The sequence below is a fragment of the Camponotus vicinus genome, unplaced genomic scaffold, assembly GCF_025532165.1.
Source record: "Camponotus vicinus isolate PSW18456_S1 unplaced genomic scaffold, iyCamVici1.0 SCAF_3, whole genome shotgun sequence".
NCBI lineage: Eukaryota > Metazoa > Arthropoda > Insecta > Hymenoptera > Formicidae > Camponotus > Camponotus vicinus.
This window is the reverse complement of record NW_028141967.1, coordinates 10,635,370-10,655,511: the sequence shown is the minus strand read 5'-3', so window position 1 is coordinate 10,655,511 and position 20,142 is coordinate 10,635,370. Positions and strand designations below refer to the sequence as shown.

Sequence of the window (20,142 nt, the reverse complement as noted above, 5' to 3'; positions counted from 1 at the left end):
AATTCGGAACTTCGGTCACGAGGCACAACCATAATCATTAAAAAACTCAATATAAATATCATTATTTTTTTAATAAAAAATATTTTTTGTATTGTTCAAACATGTAATAAATTGTCCTTAAAGTTTTGAAAAGATCGATTTTATTGTTAGTTCTGAAAAAATTCGCAAAGTTCACCTTATTTTCAGCGTTCTAAACCAAGTCCCCCCCTTAAAGCAGCAACCCGTCTTAGCAGCAATAGTCTTTATCGGATTTACACTTTTCTCTCACGTGCCCAATTTTCCAGCACTTATGACATTGTATGGGACGTGCTCTTAGTAATTCAATTCTAACGGTCGTCGATCCTATTTGGATCCTTTGTTTGTCGGCAATCATAACTGCCGACTTCTTCGAGCATTGGACCCATACAATTCCAGAGCCAGTGCGTGTGCGTCCGATCTTTCCTACTTTAACTTCTTCGGACTTACATTCTCCTTCCTTGGCTACGGCTTCCCGTACTTCATCTGCACTAATGGATTCATCCATGCCGAAAATCCTCAGCTCTCCTCTAATGTTCGGTTTCGTTACGAGAGCTTCACCTTTTAATAATTTTTGCATCTCTGTCGCGAGCCTATCTGCCTTCTCTGTGCTGTCAGGACCTGATATTTCAATGATGGTGGACCCGCTCATACCCTTGCGAATTTTAGGAGATTGAATCTCCAAATCTTTCAAAGATATTTCAGATCTTGCCCGTTTCAGAGCCTCTGCATACGAGAAGTCACTGCTACTTCCTTTAATGCTTACTGCTGAAGTCTTCGGCAGCCTCCTTTTTTCTTTTCTCATTGCAGTCTTAATCTGTTTCTTTCTTTGCTCTTCTTGTCTCTTTATCTTTCCTCTCTTTCCTACCTGTACCCATTCGTATTGTTGTGGTTGTGGTTGTCTCTGTATTTGTGATTGCTATTGTATCTCTTCTCTAGGAGGCACGATCTGTATATTTTCCTTGACGCGTATTCCTTTGTTAGAAGGCATCGCATCAGACTCCCCGACTCGTAGATGGAATCGCGGGGATTCCTCTATTCATGGATGGTATCGCAGGGATTCCTCTACTCGTGGAAGGTATCGCCAAATCTTCTCGTACCGGTATAGGTATTGATTTTCCCAGTAACGGGGGTCTCAACACCCATTCCGTATCCATTCTAATCCTTTTTCTTTCTGTTTCAGGTTCCTCCCGGGACACCAGTGGCGGCCACGACCTCTCATCGAGTAATTTCTCCGGTGGACTTCTTCGGGATTCCAGGACGTCATGGGACATCGTCATTGTCGTGGGTGAGTATCTCCTGCTTCTACTAACGCTTTCTCTCTCTATACTTACTTTGATCTTTCGCATTTCTTCCCTAATTCCCCTATTTTCCTTCTTCAGCTCTTTAATCACCTCATGTAATTCGCTGAGCTCTCTTTTCCTCTTCTCCTCCTTTCTCTTATTCTGCTTAAGCTCTTCTATTTGCGCGCGTAGAAATTCAGGATCTCTGCTAGTCTCCACCTTCCTCTGTAGTGCTCTAATCAGATCTTCCAGGCAGTGGGTTCTTTTCCTGAGCTCTCCACTCAGGCCGCCTTGGATTCGACCACATTTGTTTCTGATGACTTCTATATCCACTACATATTCAAGCGCTTGCGCGCTAATGTCCGAGACCGTCATGCCTCTCAGCGCTTCCTCCTCGAATTGTTCGGGAGCACGTCCCGTCTTTCCTATGATCTCTTTTTCTGCAATAATAGGGTCAATAGCCCTTGTCTTTCTCTTAGGCCTTCCAACTTTACCTCTACTATCTTCACCTTCAGTGCCCGATTGTCACATCCAGGTTGGAACAAATATTAGCGCCATCGCTACCTTTCGCGCTACCAGGAATATCCTGGTCCTGAGCTATTGGAATAGCCCTCTTCCTTGTTCTAACTCTCAATTTAGCTCTTCGGGTAGACTCCGAAGCACTTTCGTTAACCGAATCAGAATCTATAACTCGACTCTTCTTCCTTTTGGTGGCTGTTCGACTGGTAGCCTGACTAATAGCCTGACTGTCATCCTCACATTCCATCTCTTCGGGAAGAGTTGAGGCTGCTTGCGAGCCTCTCTCCTCGGCCTCAACGATGCTGATCCAGCTCTCTCCTGCGTTCTCAGGCACAGCCGCATCTATTACCATGGAGCTTGGAGCATCAACATCACTGAGGATTTCCGTATCTGCACTGCAGAGCCTGGAATGCGCCACTAGTGCGCTGAAAGGCGCCTGCGTTAGCTGCCCTAGGAGGTAACGCCTCCATAGCGGGCGAAACTGATCTACTCTCTGCTTCTTTTATCTCAGGGATGATGGTAGCCCGTTCCGACGCAATGCCCTCCGTTAACACCACGTCTAGCCCTTCGCCGGATGACGACGCCGCCGGAGCAGAGACGAGATCCCGACAAGACGCCGACCCCTGGAGCATCCGACTCTCCTGGGGTGGTAACTTTTTTTCTTCAGTGTGTTCCATTTCATAGAGGTAGATTTGTGTTTTTGAACCAGAGTACACCTCTCTGGCGCAGCTATTAAAAGTAACCGCACGCTCTCCCATTCACACGCTCATTCACACATATCAGGAATTGGAAAGTGGGACAAGAGGAAGGAATCATAATGTGGAAAGGGAGAGGAAGCATGAATTTAGAAAGGCTATCGAGGGGAAGAGGAAGAGCATCTAGGAGAATAAAATAGGGTCCGGGTGTTCTCCCACCCTTCACGGTATCCTAAGACCGGGTTTGGAATCAGAGTTTTCCTTCTCCTATCCGCTTTAGGCCATAGTGCTCGAAGAGAGCGGAATCCCCTCTTCCTCCTCCTTCCGGAGGAGGGAAGTGCAATGTGTGCTCTTGGTCCGGGCCCCCACCACCCTGAACCGCAAAGGCCGGCAAAGCCGCACCAGTGCACCCCGGGGAGCCGAAGACCCGTAAGCCCTCTCACCACGACAAGGTGGCATCGAGAGGGACCTCTTGGTGCTTAACAGAACGCTGACCTCGTCGGGTAATATCTTGTTGTATCTTGCTGTTCTGTGTGGCGTGGCTTTGCTGCGCCGACCGAGCTGGTTTGCTTTGAATCGTCGCAAAGCAACACACCGTGCGGAACTTATAAATTTTATCATGGCAAAAGCAACACGCCGCTGGAAACTCAAGCTTTTAATGTCAGTTTGCAAAAGCAACACACCGCGCGCAGCTTATAAAATTTATGTCAGTTACAAAGCAGGACAAATCAACACGCTGCGCAGGACTTTGCTATTTACTGAAGCGACATAATACACGCTGATAAGAGGCTTGCTGCATTGATCCATCTGATGGTGATTCGAGAAGAAAACAACACCATCTTCCTGCCGGGCAGTAACCCACGATACGGGGCGACTGCGTTCTCCCAGAATAGCCATGCTTCTCTCTAAGACGTCCGGGTGTCACTATCTTGCTAAGCTTGAGTCTAAAAGCGCAAATGATGTAGGGCAGGTAAGCCCGGGGTCTTGAGAAGCGATGGTTGGGCCGTTGAAGCGATCTAGACCTCTAGTTAGGTCCTCTAGCCTCTCATGAGCCCCGAGGACCTGGTAGAGAACGTATGTCGTCGGATACAGGATGCGCATTTATCAGCCTCTCCTGTATCAAGTCAGGTGTTTTCACACCTCCTCGCGGTAACGTTGTGCCATCCAGCGCAACGGCTAAGTGATCACTAGCGCCGTATGCTCCTCGACAGCCGACCACCAGGCCTATTCGCACATAGAAGGAACATCGGTTTATTCTAAAATAAAGGTGCAAACAGCTCTACCTGAAAGAAGAAGATACGTTGTATCAAGAATTTATACTTACCAACAGCAGAAAAAACTTGGTTTGAAGCGAACAGTGAGAGTCCAAGGTTTGAAAGCACCATGTCGATGGATGCATGGCCGTTGGGACTTTAAGCTGTAACGGTTGTGAATGGTTCCTCCAGGGTACCTGCCGTCCTCCTGGAGCTTGATAGGCTTGCCCATGTATCGGGGACTCTATGTGAGTCGACTTCTGTTTCCCTCATATTCGTGGGACCAGAATGGCGAACAAAAATAAATTAAACCTTAAACTAAAACCCGGATTGATTAAAACGACGACGACTAAGCGTAAAACCCCGGACGCGAATATGGAAGCGGAAATTTTTAGAAGGAGTATTTCTACTTCTCGATCTCCGCCAGCAAAAAAATCGGAGTCTAGGATAGACTCAAATTATGTGGAACAGAGAACTTTGGCTACGGAAATGATCGAGCTTGACAGGGATTATTCCTTGGAAGAAAACCCTGTTCTGGCTGATATTGTAAAAGAAAGATCGTCTCTAGAGTTCCTATTTAATGAGAATAATAAGATCTCTAAAAGCGCAATAAAGTTCATTCTTGGTAAATGGAGTTTCCTTGAAAGCAAGCTATACGAGGATAGAATTGAAATAGAAAAACTTAAAGCTACTCATCAAAACAGAGGTTCCTCGAAAACATATGCCCAAGTGATGTCCTGTGCGGTCGGCCACGCTGCTTCCATGAAAGTACCTGAAACAGAAAAGAAAATTATTAGAAATGAACGTGAAGTTGTCTTAATAAGACCAATAGAGGATAAAGACAGAAGGAACAACGAACAGATAAGGATTTGGTAAAGGAGTTGGACGGATTGAGAAACAAATTAAAAATACGAGGAATCAGGCAGATGAGAAATAAGGGAGTAATAGTGGAAGTAAAGGATAGGAAAGATGTGGAATTGATAAAACAGACAGATTTGAAAAGAATTGGGTTGAGGACTGGCGAGCCAAGCAAACTCAATCCCTCTCTAATAATTTATGATGTTGAGCCGGAACATAAAGTGGACGAATTGAAAGAGGATTTTGTTTACAAAAATTTTAAAAATCTGGATGAGAGACAAATTGAAACGTTAAGAAAGGGAATAAACTTTAAATTTAAAATCAATAGTTCGGAGAATAGGGTTCACTGGATTGTTCAGCTGCCGGGACCACTAGAGAAATAATAGAAAAATCTAGAATCTTCATGATGTGGAAGACATACAAAATAAAGGAATATTTGAGTATAGTGAGATGTTTCAAATGCCATGCTCCATGGTCACATCGCCAGAAATTGCAAATCTCCGGAACAGCTGTGTGAAACATGCGGTAGTAAGGATCATCTAAAGACTACCTATAAACAAGGAGATACACCGTCCTGCGTGAACTGTGTGAGAAATAAGAGGAAGGATACGAAGCATAGTGTTCAGAGTGATATATGCCCAGAATTTAGAAGACAAGTGGAAATATACAGACACAAAATAAAATGGGATTAAAACTGGCCCAGATCAATGCTCAGCGGTCCTCTGCTGCATCTGCGGAATTAGAGTTGATTATGCGTGAACGAAATATAGATATTTTATGCTTGCAGGAGCCTTACATATATAATGGTAAGGTTAGAGGATTTACTTCATCGAATTTTAAGATAACGTAGCTTAACTGTGCTACACCCTAGGTGGTAATAATTTCTAAAGAAGAGAAGTCCAGATATTTAGAGTGACGGTAGAGGAAACAGAGCATATTATGTGTGTACACGTTGTCATTGAATTAGAAGAATTATATATTATCAATATATATTGTCAATTTTCTCTGCCGTTCCTCGAAAAGATAGAAAGGATCTTAGACAAACTTAAAGGAAACAATTTTTAATTGCAATGGACTCGAACGTTAAATCATTTACCTGGAACTTTAAAGAAACGGATGAACGAGAAAAGATTGTGAAGGAGTTTCTGATCCGAAATAATCTACATGTTGCAAATTCACCCTGTGATATACCTACCTTTATGTCGAGTCAGGGTGAATCGAATATTGATGTAACTGTTGTAAGTGGAGGCATTTTGACGGCGATACATAACTGGAGGGTCTCTAACATTTGTACCACAAGTGATCACAACTTAATCCATTATGACTATAACCGATGGTTGAATAAAAGACGAATTCTGCAAAAGCAACATAATTTTAATATCAAAAAAGGTGATTGGGACAAGTTTGAGCAACTAGTGGAATCCAAATTTGACGACGATGTACTGCTAAAACTGGCCTCACTAAACTATGAAAAAGCTGTGCATCTTTTCAGTACTACTCTGGAAGATGTATGCAGCTGCTCGATTCCTAGAAAAAAGGCTGGATTTAGGACAGTCCCTTGATGGAATAATGAGATTAAGACGTGAAACGAACAGAGCTAAGAAACAGATAATGCGCGCGCGAAAAATGAATATCAGAAACTCCATCCAAGATTATAAGAATGCTTACAGGTTTACTAGAAATAAGTATGTAAACATGATCAAGAAAAATAAAAAAGATACATGGAGACAGTTTGTTACAGAAGAAGGAAATAAGGACCCGTGGAGTATTGTGTATAAAATTGTAGGGAAAAAATACGAGCAGCTGAAACTCCATGCTCTTGATTTTACCTTCTGGACACATAACAATGGGCTGGCGGGAATCCTTTGGTGCACTGATGGAGAAGGCGGTACCCTCTGACGATCTAGAAAGTGAAGACGATAGGTACAAGAATATTAGAGATAAAAATGACGAGTATATTAACTATAATGCTGAAAGACCAATAACGGAGATAGAAATTGACAATGTCATGAGGAAGCTCAAAAACAACAAAGCACAAGGAATTGATCCACAATGAAGTTCTTAAACATCTTTGGTTTAAAAGAGGTGCGGCTATATATAATTTATTAAACAACTGCTTAAGAGAGACCTGTTTCCCAACAAGATGGAAGACGGTGGAACTTATTTTTATATTAAAAGACAAAAATAAAGACAAGACCAAATTAGGTTCTTATAGACCGATTGCCTTACTGTCAACGATAGGGAAAGTATATGAACGAATAATAGTAGATACTCGGATACAAGCTTGCTACAAAGGGTGTTTACGACAACTAATCGGATCTCTGATCGGACTGAGCAGTGGTACTCAGCGATAGACTTCCTAAATTTCCCTAGACTAATCCGGATCAATAATGTATCTCTGGAGTAATCGAATTAGATTAACAGTCATCGAAAGAAATTGCGGTCGAGTTGATCGAAAAAATTGTGAAAAACATCATAAGAAAATATAGAAGGTACTTTATTATTCTTTTAATTAATATATCTTTATTTATCAAATATGTATTAATAAACAAATGTATTTTACTGGAATAAGATGTTTTCTATAAAATAAGAATAACTCTTAACCTCACTTTATTTTAATTATTAATATAATAAACAATATTAATTTGCAAAATAATACTGCAAATAACAAAATGTATGTACGTAGCAGTAACAATTAAATTTTACCATGAATTTCTTATTCATCTTGTAATTATTAATTTTTGAAAGTTTATCAATTAAATATGTAATATGTGAAGTTTTTATTTGTTACAATATTACTTAGACTTTTCTTTCTTTTTGGCATGAAAATAGTAATATAAAAATAAATACTTTCTCCTGATGATAGTTTCTAATTATATGTATAAAATACATTTGATATGAGTTCTATATAAATTAAAGATGTGTAAATATAAATGTGTAATCTGTAATTATTTATATTACTATGATGAAAATAATCTGTATCCTTGCAGAGAATACAAAATGGATATATTTTTATTATGGGATGTTTTTTTTAATAATGATCAAGATGATTATGAAGATGATTGGGAAATAGTGCACCTAAGAGAACCACATCTCAAAATTAATAATTTCTTTGAAAATATTGTTCTTCATTATTCTTTAACAGGTAAAAATAAAGCTAAATTTTATCTATGTATTATTTATTTTCTGCATACATTTATAATAATATATAATTGTATATAATTTTGCAACATTTATAATAATATTATTACTTTATTCTAGATTTCAAATCACATTTTCGTATTCAAAGAAATACTTTTGAACTGTTGATACAATCTTTTTTGGATTTGAATTATTGGAAAAGAATGATTCTCCTAAATTACCACCAGCTAAGCAATTGCCTTATGGAAAATCCAGCTATTGCCTTATGGATTTTTGGCAATCAAGAAGTGTATAGGTTAGTATAGTTAAAAAATTTTGCAACTTTTCAAATTTTGCAATTTTTTGTTATTTATTTTCATATTATTTTTAAGTTTTTTTGTTTAAAAAATTATTTTCTTCTTTAGATCCGTTGCAGATCGATTTGGAGTTTCCAAAGACACTATATGGAGATGTGTTTTTAATGTGGCTTACACATTACAGCGACGTGCAAAATTATATTAAATGGCCAGAAGTTCGCGAAATATTAATTATACAAGAAGAATTTGCTGCCATTAGATTTTCCAGGTGTGGTAGGCGTCATTGATGGCTGCCACATTCCTATTAGTGCTCCTACTGAATATCCCATTACTTATATAAATAGAAAAGGATTTTATTCCATATTACTTCAAGGTATTTGTAATAATAAAATGCAATTTATTGATGTTTTTGTGGGAATTTGTGGCAGTGTTCATGATGCTCGAGTTTGGCGATTAAGTGACATTAAAAATATGATAGATCATGACGTAGAAAGATATTTTCCACAACATGGTCATTTATTAGCTGACTCAGCATACCCATTATTACATTATATGCTCACTCCCTACCGTGATAATAGCCATTTAAATAATGTGCAACTTAATTATAATACAAAATTATCAAAAACTCGCATTATAATTGAAAGAGCGTTTGGAATATTAAAAGGACGATTCCGAAAACTAAAATATGTACATATGTATAACACAGAAATGATACCATTAGTTGTACTTGCATGTTGTATCTTACATAATATTTGTATTGATATTAACGACGAACCGTTTGAAATTCCACAAATGGAAAATAGAAATAACAATAATCATAATTATGCAGTTATGGAACTTGATGAGAAAAGAGAAATTATTGCACAATTATTATTTTAATGATATAGTTACGTGTTCATAATTTTATAATTATTATTTCATCGATATATTGTTATGTGTTCATATAATATTTATTATATTAAAAGATACTTATATGTATAATGTATAAAATAAATAAGACATTTGAATTTGTATATTATAATTTAATATCAGTCTTTATTTAATGCATAATTACATGAAACGAATTGCACATCAGTCTGTAAGAAATATTTATCTGATATAAATATTTAACTTTGGAAAACTAAATATTAAGTCTTAAATATACTTTGGAAAACTAAATATTTAGTATTAAAATATAAATATTAACTAACATAAATATTCTAGTAGATCATTACATGCTTTATGTTAGTAAGCGTATTAGGCGATTTTAAAGATAATATTTAAAAGATTTGTTGAATAATTAATAATCTGCTTTTCTATCACAGTGATATCATTATAAAAATCACAGTTATATCATTATAAAAATTAAAAATACTTCTTTTTACTAATACAGACGTAAATAATAGATGCTTTTACTTTCTTACTGTGCATTATCCTTTTGCACATATTTTTCAAATAATGTCAAAAACTATTTTTTTATTTTCATATTTTCTTCATGATGAGCTTCTTTTTGTTTGCAAAGTGCTTTGACCCACTTAGGTTCATCATTTATTTGGTCAGCGAGCGACCTTTTCAAGGATCCTCCATGGCAATCGGCATTGCATCCATCGAGCAAGATACCAACATCGCTCTGGAGTCGCATATCACTGTGTTAAAAAGCAGCATTAGGTGTGAGGTCTGGATAGCTCAGTGGTCTAGAGCAGTTGCCCGGAAAGCGAAAGACTCGGGTTCGATTCCCGATCCAGCCACTTGCGCCTCACATATTTTTCTAGTCTGCGAATATTGTTTTCTAGCAATTATTCGTTAGGCTGAAAAATGTGTGAATGCTCTCTCCACAGGATATGCGTCGATGCCGTTGCCACGGATGGATTCTGTCGCTCGTTGATCAAATGGGCGTAAAGACACGTCCGACCTCCTCCCACATACATCCCTATCTTTCTCTGGAATTGCAAATTACATATTTTTTCTCCAAAACAACTATGTGTTTTCTTTACACCAATTGATTCCTCTCATTATTTTGTATGTAAAAGTATTAAGGTAAGATAATCGAAAAACGAATATTTTACAAGATATTTTACGGTTTATGTAAAATTAAGAAATTATTTTAAGCCTCATAACTCAAAAAGTACTTAACGAAAAAGTACTTAATTATAGTGTTTTGGAAAGCTCTCGAGATAAGCTACAAGAATATGCAATGACAAATAGTAGGTTCCATTTAAGAAATTGAAGGTGACCTTCATGTGACCTTCAAATAACTCTTCAAGGTCAAACCAATGGTACCATCTTATGGCCCCCTCGAAACCATACAACTTTTGTCTGAAACATTTTTGTTTGCTGGGTTTAGTTTTTGAGATATTTTACTGTCCAAGTTAAAATGAGACACCCTGTATATGTATACAGGGTGATTCAAAACAACCTGATGCCTTTGAAATATGATATTCTTGAACGAATTCTAAGACTATTTTTCCCCTTGAAAAATTTTGTCCAAAGCTTAATTTTTGAGTTATAATAGAAAATAGTTGGCTACTCACGAGTCTGATACAACGGGCAGGCAGGGACGGCGCAACGCGTCACGAAACAAATGCTCTCCCGTTTCCCCAGACAGTCAATTTTATTGCACAATATTTGATCCTTTGAAGTGTATTAAATTATTATTGCAGTTTCTACACAATATTTAACAATATTATTACCGTCTAGGAGGGTTATAACGTAACGCTTAAGAATAAAATATTCAAACGCGAAATTACATAAAGTAACAAATAAACTGGAAATGGACGAATGAAAAACGAAATAGTAATCGTAATTTGATTAAATATTCTTAAGAATATTCTTTAAGAAAACTGACGAATTTTATTTCTTTCTGGGGATCGTTTATCTTATAAATAACAGCTTCTAAATTTCAGTTGACTTTACACAATAAAAATATTACTATTTTAATAATCTTTATTATTACTTGCAAATATTTACTTCCGCACAAATTAAGACATAAAATTACACGATAAATCGCGATTAGAAGTCCCCATTTCTCTCTTTCTCTCTCTCTCTCTCTCTCTCAATTATTTTATTCTTTATTTATTATTTTGCGTTTAAGAATGTTATGTTATGTTATGTTATGTTATACAATATTATGTTTATGTTATGTTATGTTTGTTATTATTATTAGCATTTGTCTCGTGACGCGTTGCGCCGTCCCTGCCTGCCCGTTGTATCGGACTCGTGAATAGCGGACTATTTTCTATTATAACTCAAAAATTAAGCTTTGGACAAAATTTTTTCAAGAGGAAAAATAGTCTTAGAATTCGTTCGAGAATATCATATTTCAAAGACATCAGGTTGTTTTGAATTACCCTGTATATAACATTATTAGACTATTTTAATAATTTTATTAATGTTGCAATATAATGTTGCAAAGAATATAAATAATATATATAAGTAATTTATAAAAAATATACATAGTCCCAACCTTATCAAATCATCAATTATTATATACATTAATAATTTAAAAATAATTGTATAATATATGTATACCAAATTGAGTTTGTTCAATATCATTTTCTTCATTTTGTGGGTCCATTATATTTTTACTTTCCTAGAATTCAGATTATTTATTAAACAGTAGAAAATGAAGAGCAAAAAGAGTTGTGACAAGATGTCCGTTTGAATAATTTATTATAATTAAAAATTTATATACAGGGTGGGCCATTTTAATCTATGCACTCAAATTTCTTTGTACCTAAGACAGATACGGAAAAATGATTCAGACAAAAGTTTTATGGTTTCGAGGGGGCCATAAGATGGTATCATTGGTTTGACCTTGAAGAGTTATTTGAAGGTCACATGAAGGTCACCTTTAATTTCTTAAATGGAACCTACTATTTGTCATTGCATATTCTTGTAGCTTATCTCGAGAGCTTTCCAAAACACTATAATTAAGTACTTTTTTGTTAAGTACTTTTTGAGTTATGAGGCTTGAAATAATTTCTTAATTTTACATAAACCGTAAAATATCTTGTAAAATATTCATTTTTCGATTATCTTACCTTAATACTTTTATGTACAAAATAATGAGAGGAATCAATTGGTGTAAAGAAAACACATAGTTGTTTTTAAGAAAAAATATGGAATTGTTAATTGCAAATTACATCAAAATGGTGCAATTACAACAAAAGAGTAACTTAATTATAGTGTTTTGGAAAGCTCTCGAGATAAGCTACAAGAATGTGTAATGACAAATAGTAGGTTCCATTTAAGAAATTAAAGGTGACCTTCATGTGACCTTCAAATAACTCTTCAAGGTCAAACCAATGATACCATCTTATGGCCCCCTCGAAACCATAAAACTTTTGTCTGAATCATTTTTCCGTATCTGTCTTAGGTACAAAGAAATTTGGGTGCATAGATTAAAATGGCCCACCCTGTATATAAATTTAGAAAACATACATTTCAGTTTATATCTAAACCATCTTCCAGTGTGATGAAGTTAGTTTGCACGATAACAATTATACGATAAAACAGTGTAATAGTTTAATACATTTAACATAGAAAGATTTTTCTACATAGAAAGATACACATTATAAAGTCCAATAATCAAGTAGACAACGTGAGTTATTAACATAAATGGTGTAGAAAATGGAAGTAGAAACCGCAATAAAAATTCTGTATATTAAAGTTAAAACTGACACTGATAATATAATAAATTTCAATCAAAACTTAAATACAGAAAGTAAACCACCTTAGACGAACATTTTGTCTTTGCTCTTTATTTTCTGTTGATTTATTAATCTTTCGCTTTTTTCCGTTATTTATAAATTCCTTACTTATTTATAAAATATATGTTGCGCCCGCGGAACGATATCTATTGATCGCGCGCGACACAAGGATCGGCACCCGCGTACTCGCTCGCGCACACGCTCGCGCACTCGTAAATAAGAACACGTATTTAAAAGGGAACACAGGAACTTTAATAACAGAATGTAACAGTTATAACGATAATATAAGCTTGGGAAAAATCAAGACGCGTCCGTATAGCTTGACAGCTATTTTCCGACTCAGCTGACTCTCATTGTTTATAAACAATTGACCACGGGATCCGGACAACGGCAGGGCCGTAACGACTCGGGCGCGCGCGTAACAATATTCTTTTAATTATCTTATATTAATAATTAAAATAAATTGAGGTTAAGAGTTATTCTTATTTTATAGAAAACATCTTATTCCAGTAAAATACATTTGTTTATTAATACATATTTGATAAATAAAGATATATTAATTAAAAGAATAATAAAGTACCTTCTATATTTTCTTATGACGTTTTTCACAATTTTTTCGATCAACTCGACCGCAATTTCTTTCGATGACTGTTAATCTAATTCGATTACTCCAGAGACACATCATTGATCCGGATTAGTCTAGGGAAATTTAGGAAGTCTATCGCTGAGTACCACTGCTCAATCCGATCAGTGATCCGATTAGTTGTCGTAAACACCCATAAGTACAGGATTGGAATCGGAAAGGTAATATGGATTTAAACGAAAGAAATCGACGGAAGACGCGTTTATAAAATTAAGACAAAGTCACAAATTAAATGTAAAGGGCAATAGAACCATAAACGCTGAACGTAGTGCGTAAAAAATTTTTTTAATTATATTTCGTCTTATATCGAAATTACAAAATGAAACGCAATTAATGTGTACGAAAATTCTGTCGACAGACGTTTCAACCTTACTCCAGGTCCTTTTCAATGTCAAAAAACCCATAGGCAATTAACTAAATTATAGCCCAAAAAACTAAAAAAATTATAGTCATCACTCAAAAGTCAATACAATAAAACTATTAAACATGAAAGGATCTGGTAGAGTCCTTAATCATACTGCGCTCTAATATTATAACGTAGCTTTGAAAAGTTGTTCTGATATGTATTGAGAAAGAACGTGTATAGTACACAATTCCTAAAAAAATTTTTATTAACAGACTCTAATGCAAAAAAACAAAATATGAGCAATAGCTCGACGCGAAAATAGGAGGCTCACTTTGCTTATGTCCTTTCTTACTGGTCCTGCAAAAAGGTTATGTACCGCAAGATCGCATGCTCTTGATATATTATTTCGTGCAGCAAATTGTAAGAATGGTGAATTTCTTAGCCAAAATGTTCCTTGTGTATCGTGCAAAAATTCATTAAGACAGATGAGAATGGGCACTAGCAGGAAATCAAATATTTGAAAATTTTAAAGCACAAGCAGAGCGACCACATTTCACGCCAAAAGCACATGCTCAAAAAAAGGAAAAGAAAAGAATAACATAATTACAGTAAAGAGCAACCAAAACCAAGACAGTAATATAATATTCATAATCGCACACATCCAATATAGCGGTTCTTAAAATGACGACGCAATTATAAAAGAACACATGAAAAGCACGCAACGGACAGCACCGGTCATGTGCGTCACACAGTCTCGCCAACCGAAGTCAGAGGGAAGGGAAGGGAGAGAAGGGAAGGAAGTGGGGGAAATGGTGTTCGGGAATGAGTTGAGCGCGGGAAACACTGGAAGAGTAACTAAAAGAAAGATGGCGTATAAGCAGAAAACGCGGGAAACATTAAATTATGTATGAGTAGTCATTGACATTTATTAAGTATCGAAAGATATATTTTGTTTAATTTGTCTGTGTCACTTTGAATGTTGAGACCGTGGTTTTGCTGTGTAATATGCAACATTTCTGAAATGATTCTCTTCTTGTAAGACGGTTCTTTATCTAGAATGATAGCTTCATTCCAATTAAATTCATGACCCTGTGTAGAGAGATGACATTGAGATCTTCATCTCTTTGATTGATATTTTTTTCATGTTCTTTAATACGAGTCATTAGTTGTCTTTTCGTTTGGCCTACATATGAGGATTCGCAGTTGTTACAACATAATTTGTAAACAATATTGGATTGATGCATTTTCGTAAGAGAGTCTTTGTGTAATTTAACGACTGTATTTAATTTATTTTTTACTGTGAATGCCAATGTTTTATCTAGATTCTTTGTTAGTGTGAAAAATTTTTCTGAAAAGTTTTTTATGTACGGTATGATGAAAAACTAAAGACACGGGGAGGTGGTAATTTGAGAAGGGGTCTCTGGAGAATTACTATTAGAAATTAGATGTTTTATTCTATTGTGAATCGTTTTGAAGATGAAATCTATTGGATAACTATTTTGCAATAGGATATTAATAGCATCTGAGAGATTTTTTTTATGATATCGTGGGTGTGATAGTTTAAAGATTTTATCCACAAGTCCTATAATCACTCCCTTTTTATGAGTTAATGGATGACATGAGTGAAAATTCAAGTCTACCAGAAAATGTTGGTTTTCTAAACCAATTAAACTCCAAGTGTTCTTTGTTAACAATAATAGTAATGTCTAAAAAATTCAACGAGTTTGTTTCCGGAATTTCTATTGTAAACTGTAATCTTGTGTGGAAGGAGTTGAACATATGTAGAATGTCAGGAATAAGAGAGGAAGGAGCCGCCATATCGTTTACGTATCTGACGTATAATGGAATGTGGAAAGGTAAACGAGAAAGTGAAATTTCTTCTAGTTTTTCCATGACAATATCCGCAAGAATTGGGGACAGGGAGGAACCCATCGGGATGCCAAAGATCTGCTTATAAACCTTGCCATTGAACTTCAAATAAGTAGAGTTCATTATTAGACGTAATCCTGTTATAAATTTAAAGTATGGAATTTTAGTCTTATTGTTTATTAAATGCCATTTTTTTGCAACACAACCAATTACTAAATCCAATGGAACATTAGTGAACAATGATACAATGGAACATTAGTGAACAATGATACAACGTCTAGAGAGAATAATTTTATATGATCATCTACTTGCACATTACTTAATTTTTTAACTAATTCATAACTATTAGCTATATGACTGACAGGTCTTGAAGATTATTATATAGTATATTATGTAAGTACGTTGCAAAAGCATGTAAAGGACTATCAATGTATGAGATACTAATTCTTAAAGGGCAATTAGGTTTATAAATCTTTGGAAGCCCGTATGCTCTGGGTAACGTGCCATCACTTAAAGCCAAAGATCTTGAAGTAATTTCCGATATATAATTTTTCTAATAACAGAAAAATGGTAGTTAGGATCAGGTATGATAAGCTGAAACGTCAGATGGAGAGAGGTTGTCCCCAAGGCTCGATATTAGGACCGACAGCCTGGAATTGGGCGATGGACGAGTTGTTGCAACGAATTGAAACAAACCTTGACGAAACCGATGTAAACGCGATTGCATACTCAGGCGATCTAGATATTCTGATAAAAGCTAACTCCAGACGAGATATCGAGGAAACTGGAAAAAGTCTTAGAATACCTGACAAACTGGTGCACCCTTTTCAAACTACGGATATCAGTAGCCAAAACTACTGCTCTACTGGTAAAAGGCAAGATCGATAAAAACAGACTACCGATTTTAAAGATTGACTACAAAAATGTTACGTTTTCAAAAGAGACAAGATATCTGGGCCTGATTATAGACGACAAGATGAGCTTCATTCCACATGCCAAATATCTTAGGAACAAAGTAACCAACTTTATAATGTCAATTAATAGAATTGTACAAGAAAAATGGGGGATAAAAAGGCACATAATCGAGGTATTATATGACGCGGTAGCCCTATTATAACGTATGATTCTGTTGGATGGTTCGAGAGGAAAACGCATAGAGACTGCGAAAGCACGGCCTATCGATCCTTTTGGCTTGAAAAGTTTTTAGCAAGAGGTGTCAGAAAAGTTACCACAGGGATAACTGGCTTGTGGCGGCCAAGCGCTCATAGCGACGTCGCTTTTTGATCCTTCGATGTCGGCTATTCCTTTTTTTTTTACATGGGGAAATGCCTTTACGCATACCCTCGCCCCGGAAAGGCGAGGGTTCTGCGGGACTCTGGGAAAATACATTCCCGACTACCCGCTAAAACCCCATGGTGGCCTCATCGCGCACAATTGGGGAGGGCCACGGGATCGCTTGCGCATTCGTCCGCGACCCTTCCCCATGCGCGCAAGACACCTTCCTAAAGGGAGGAGTCCCTTCCATTGGGGGGTACTTAAGTACTCTCATCTTTCGATGTTATTGGTGACAAGACGCGGCCACGCCGTCCTGTCACCTCTCCGGGGGGAGACCGTATATCGGGAGCGCTTGCGTCCCTCACGTAATAACGCTCCCACGGTCCCCAGCCAGGGTGGCATGTTATATTAATACACCCCAGCCCGCCTCTGGTGGAGGTGTGAGGGACAATTGCCCCCCACTCGAGGCGCTAGGGAACTCGGGTATAAGCTCTCCTCCTAGCACCTCCCCTCCTCCTACGGATGGGAGCGGAGGATGGATCCTCCTCACGCTTCCGTTCCGCGGCCTCCCCTTCTGCGAGATAACTCTCACAGAAGGAGACCATGGCGCCCCAGGCATCCTCGCCCGGTGGCCCTTTATGGTGCCCGGAGTGTGCGGAGGATGTTGCCGTCACCCATCGGCTGCGAGACCTTCTGCGAAGGATGCAGCGACGGGTGGCAATACGAGCGGCAAGGGGCTACTGAACAGTTAGCCACGCGGCGGCGACGGTCCTGTCGGGGATGTCCCCGTTTGACCTCGCGGCCCGTATGTACACCGATATGTACAGGAGGGTTCGCGGGGTCCGTGAGGCGGGGACCGTAGTTACCGACAGGATCCGTCGTATGATACGGGACCAGGCTCGACGGTCCACGATTCTCGAGTGGCAGCGGTCACTCGAGGATCCACACATTGCGGGAAGGAGGACCGTCGAGGCCATTCGTCCCCATCTGCCAGAATGGGTAAATGGGGTGCGACGAGAAGGAGTCACCTATAGGGTGACACAGGTGCTCACCGGACACGGATGTTTCGGTGAGTACCTATGCAGGATAAGGAAAGAGCGCACCACGGAGTGTCACCACTGCGGTCACCCGCACGACTCGGCGCAGCACACGTTGGAATCTTGTCCGGCGTTGGCGGCCGAGCGTGCGGGCCTTGTGGCCGCGGTGGGGGCGAACCTCTCCCTCCCGGCCGTAATAGCAGCGATGGTTGGGAGTGGGGAGGTCTGGAGAGCAGTGTCCTCCTGCGGCAAAGTCATGCTGCAGAAGGAAGACGCGGAGAGGGAGAGACGCGGCGAAGGTCATCGCCGGGGCGTCTCTCTTGATCCGCTGAGAGACGGGGGCATGCCTCCGCCGGGTGGAGGTCCGCCTCCGTGGAGGCGGAAGCGTAATAGCCCCCACCACCCTCCTCGTAACGCCAATAGGGGAGGATGACCTTGACCGGGGGTGGGGGCTGCTAAGGCGGCCTCTCCGCCCCCTGCCGAGGAGAGAAGGGGGTGCCGTTCCGGGGAGTCGCTAAGCTCCCCGATGCGGCACCCATTAAGGAGACGGCGCCCTCCGGAGGCACTGCCGAATCCCGCTCCCTAGGGGGAGGGGAGGGAACACGCCCCTGGAGGGACAGAATGAAGAGCCCGGAGTGCGGGCCCGATTCCCCATCCCCATTTGGGGAGGCCCGCTCTGGGCTAGGGGGGCCGGGGCTCGAGCGGGAGACTCGAGCCCCGACCCCGCCCTCCGGAAACCCTGAGGGGGCGTGGCGTGGAGGTGATGCCCCTCTGTGCCACAGTTAGAGGAGGAGCCGCCGCGCAATTGCGGCGGTGTGGGCGGATGGTGGGGGGAGGACGTCCGGAAGCAATGCCCCTGGTGTCCCCGGTCCTCCCCCTAACACCCGAGTAGGCATCCGGTGAAGTTTAAGTGGGTATACCCGTTAAATAGGGGAGTCCCACATAACCCGCCCTCTTTCCCCGGGGTGCGGGTATCCATAAAGGATTTCTCCATCGTTACCAAACAAATAAAGGCATCCTCGCCCCCGACCATGGCCGCAACCACGGCCGGGAGCGAGAGATCCGCCCCTATCGATTGAACCAGGACACGGCGCGGCTCGGCCCATGCCGGGCACACCTCTAAGGTGTGCTGCGCCGTGTCCCGGTCTCCACCACAATGGTGGCACTTAGTGGTTGGCTCTCGCCTTGCCATCGTGTGCAGATACTCACCGAAGCAGCCATACCCGGTGAGCACCTGCACCAACCTGAAAGAGAGTCCGCCATGCCGCCGATTTACCCAGTTTTCGAGGACCGGGCGGATGGCCCCAAGCGACAGCACGGATGCCGGTCCTTGTATTGGCCAGCCTCTCCTTTCACTTAGCTATAGCTTGCTGTCGGGACTGATGCTTGGCAACCTCCGCCGCACGCAGTGTCAGGGTAATACCCCGCCCACTCGTGGTAGCTGTGGGGGACAGCTGGGGGGACGCAGCGACCAGGGCGGAAGTCGCGGTAGCACGCATGGTGAGGGGAATCAACGATATGAGTCTTCAAGTGGCGGTACAGAAGACGGAGGCGATGTTCTTTTACGGAAAAGCCTCCGGAGTACCGCCACCAACCCATATCGGTGTTGCACTAGCCTCCAGGGTGGAGAGAGTCGCGGCGGCACTTGCCCGGCTCCTCCCGAACCTTGGGGGTCCGGATGGTCGGGTGCGCCGACTATACGTAGCCACCGTCAATGCTGTGGCACTTTACGGCGCACCCGTGTGGGCGGCGGATCTGGCAGCCAGGCGACAGGTTAAGGGCAAGCTTCGTCGCATCCAAAGATGCATGGCCGCCAGGGTGGTTAGGGTCTATAGGACGGTGTCCCATGCAGCGGCCACCGTCCTAGTAGGATGATCCTCCCTGGAATTTCTCGCAGTTATGTACGCTGAAGTATACTAGCGTGAGCGGGAAATTCTGGGGGCCACGGGTAGGAAGCTGTCCACCAGAGCGAAGATCATCCGGATCCATGCCCGGCGGTCAATGTTGGAGAGATGGGACGTCCACCTCTCAGACCCGCGCACTGCGGGTCAGAGGACCGTCGGGGCCGTCCGGCTCTGTCTATCGGAATGGATAGACTGGGCCTCAGGGGGAGGTTACGTTCCGGCTGACGCAGGTACTGACAGGACATGGTTGTTTTGGAAAGTACCTGCGTCAAATAGGCCGTGAACCTACCACAGCGTGCCACCACTGCGACATCCTCTGT

General features: G+C 40.3%; 2 protein-coding genes across 2 annotated transcripts; both read left to right on the top strand.

Annotated features, from left to right (window-relative positions):
- Positions 1 to 17,700: 17,700 nt before the first annotated feature.
- LOC145969005 (uncharacterized) lies at positions 17,701 to 18,351 on the top strand. Its single transcript, XM_083094874.1, has one exon. The coding sequence runs from the start codon at positions 17,701 to 17,703 to the stop codon at positions 18,349 to 18,351; it is 651 nt and encodes a 216-aa protein (XP_082951000.1).
- A 1,064-nt stretch (positions 18,352 to 19,415) lies between these two features.
- Positions 19,416 to 19,793, top strand: LOC145969003 (uncharacterized). Its single transcript, XM_083094873.1, has one exon. It carries the CDS (start codon positions 19,416 to 19,418, stop codon positions 19,791 to 19,793), a length of 378 nt encoding a protein of 125 aa, XP_082950999.1.
- The last annotated feature ends 349 nt before the right edge of the window (positions 19,794 to 20,142 follow it).

Excerpts from the sequence above, each read along its gene's own strand:
- LOC145969005 (XM_083094874.1), top strand. The coding sequence starts at position 17,701 with ATGTACAGGAGGGTTCGCGGGGTCCGTGAGGCGGGGACCGTAGTTACC.
- LOC145969003 (XM_083094873.1), top strand. The coding sequence starts at position 19,416 with ATGGTGAGGGGAATCAACGATATGAGTCTTCAAGTGGCGGTACAGAAG.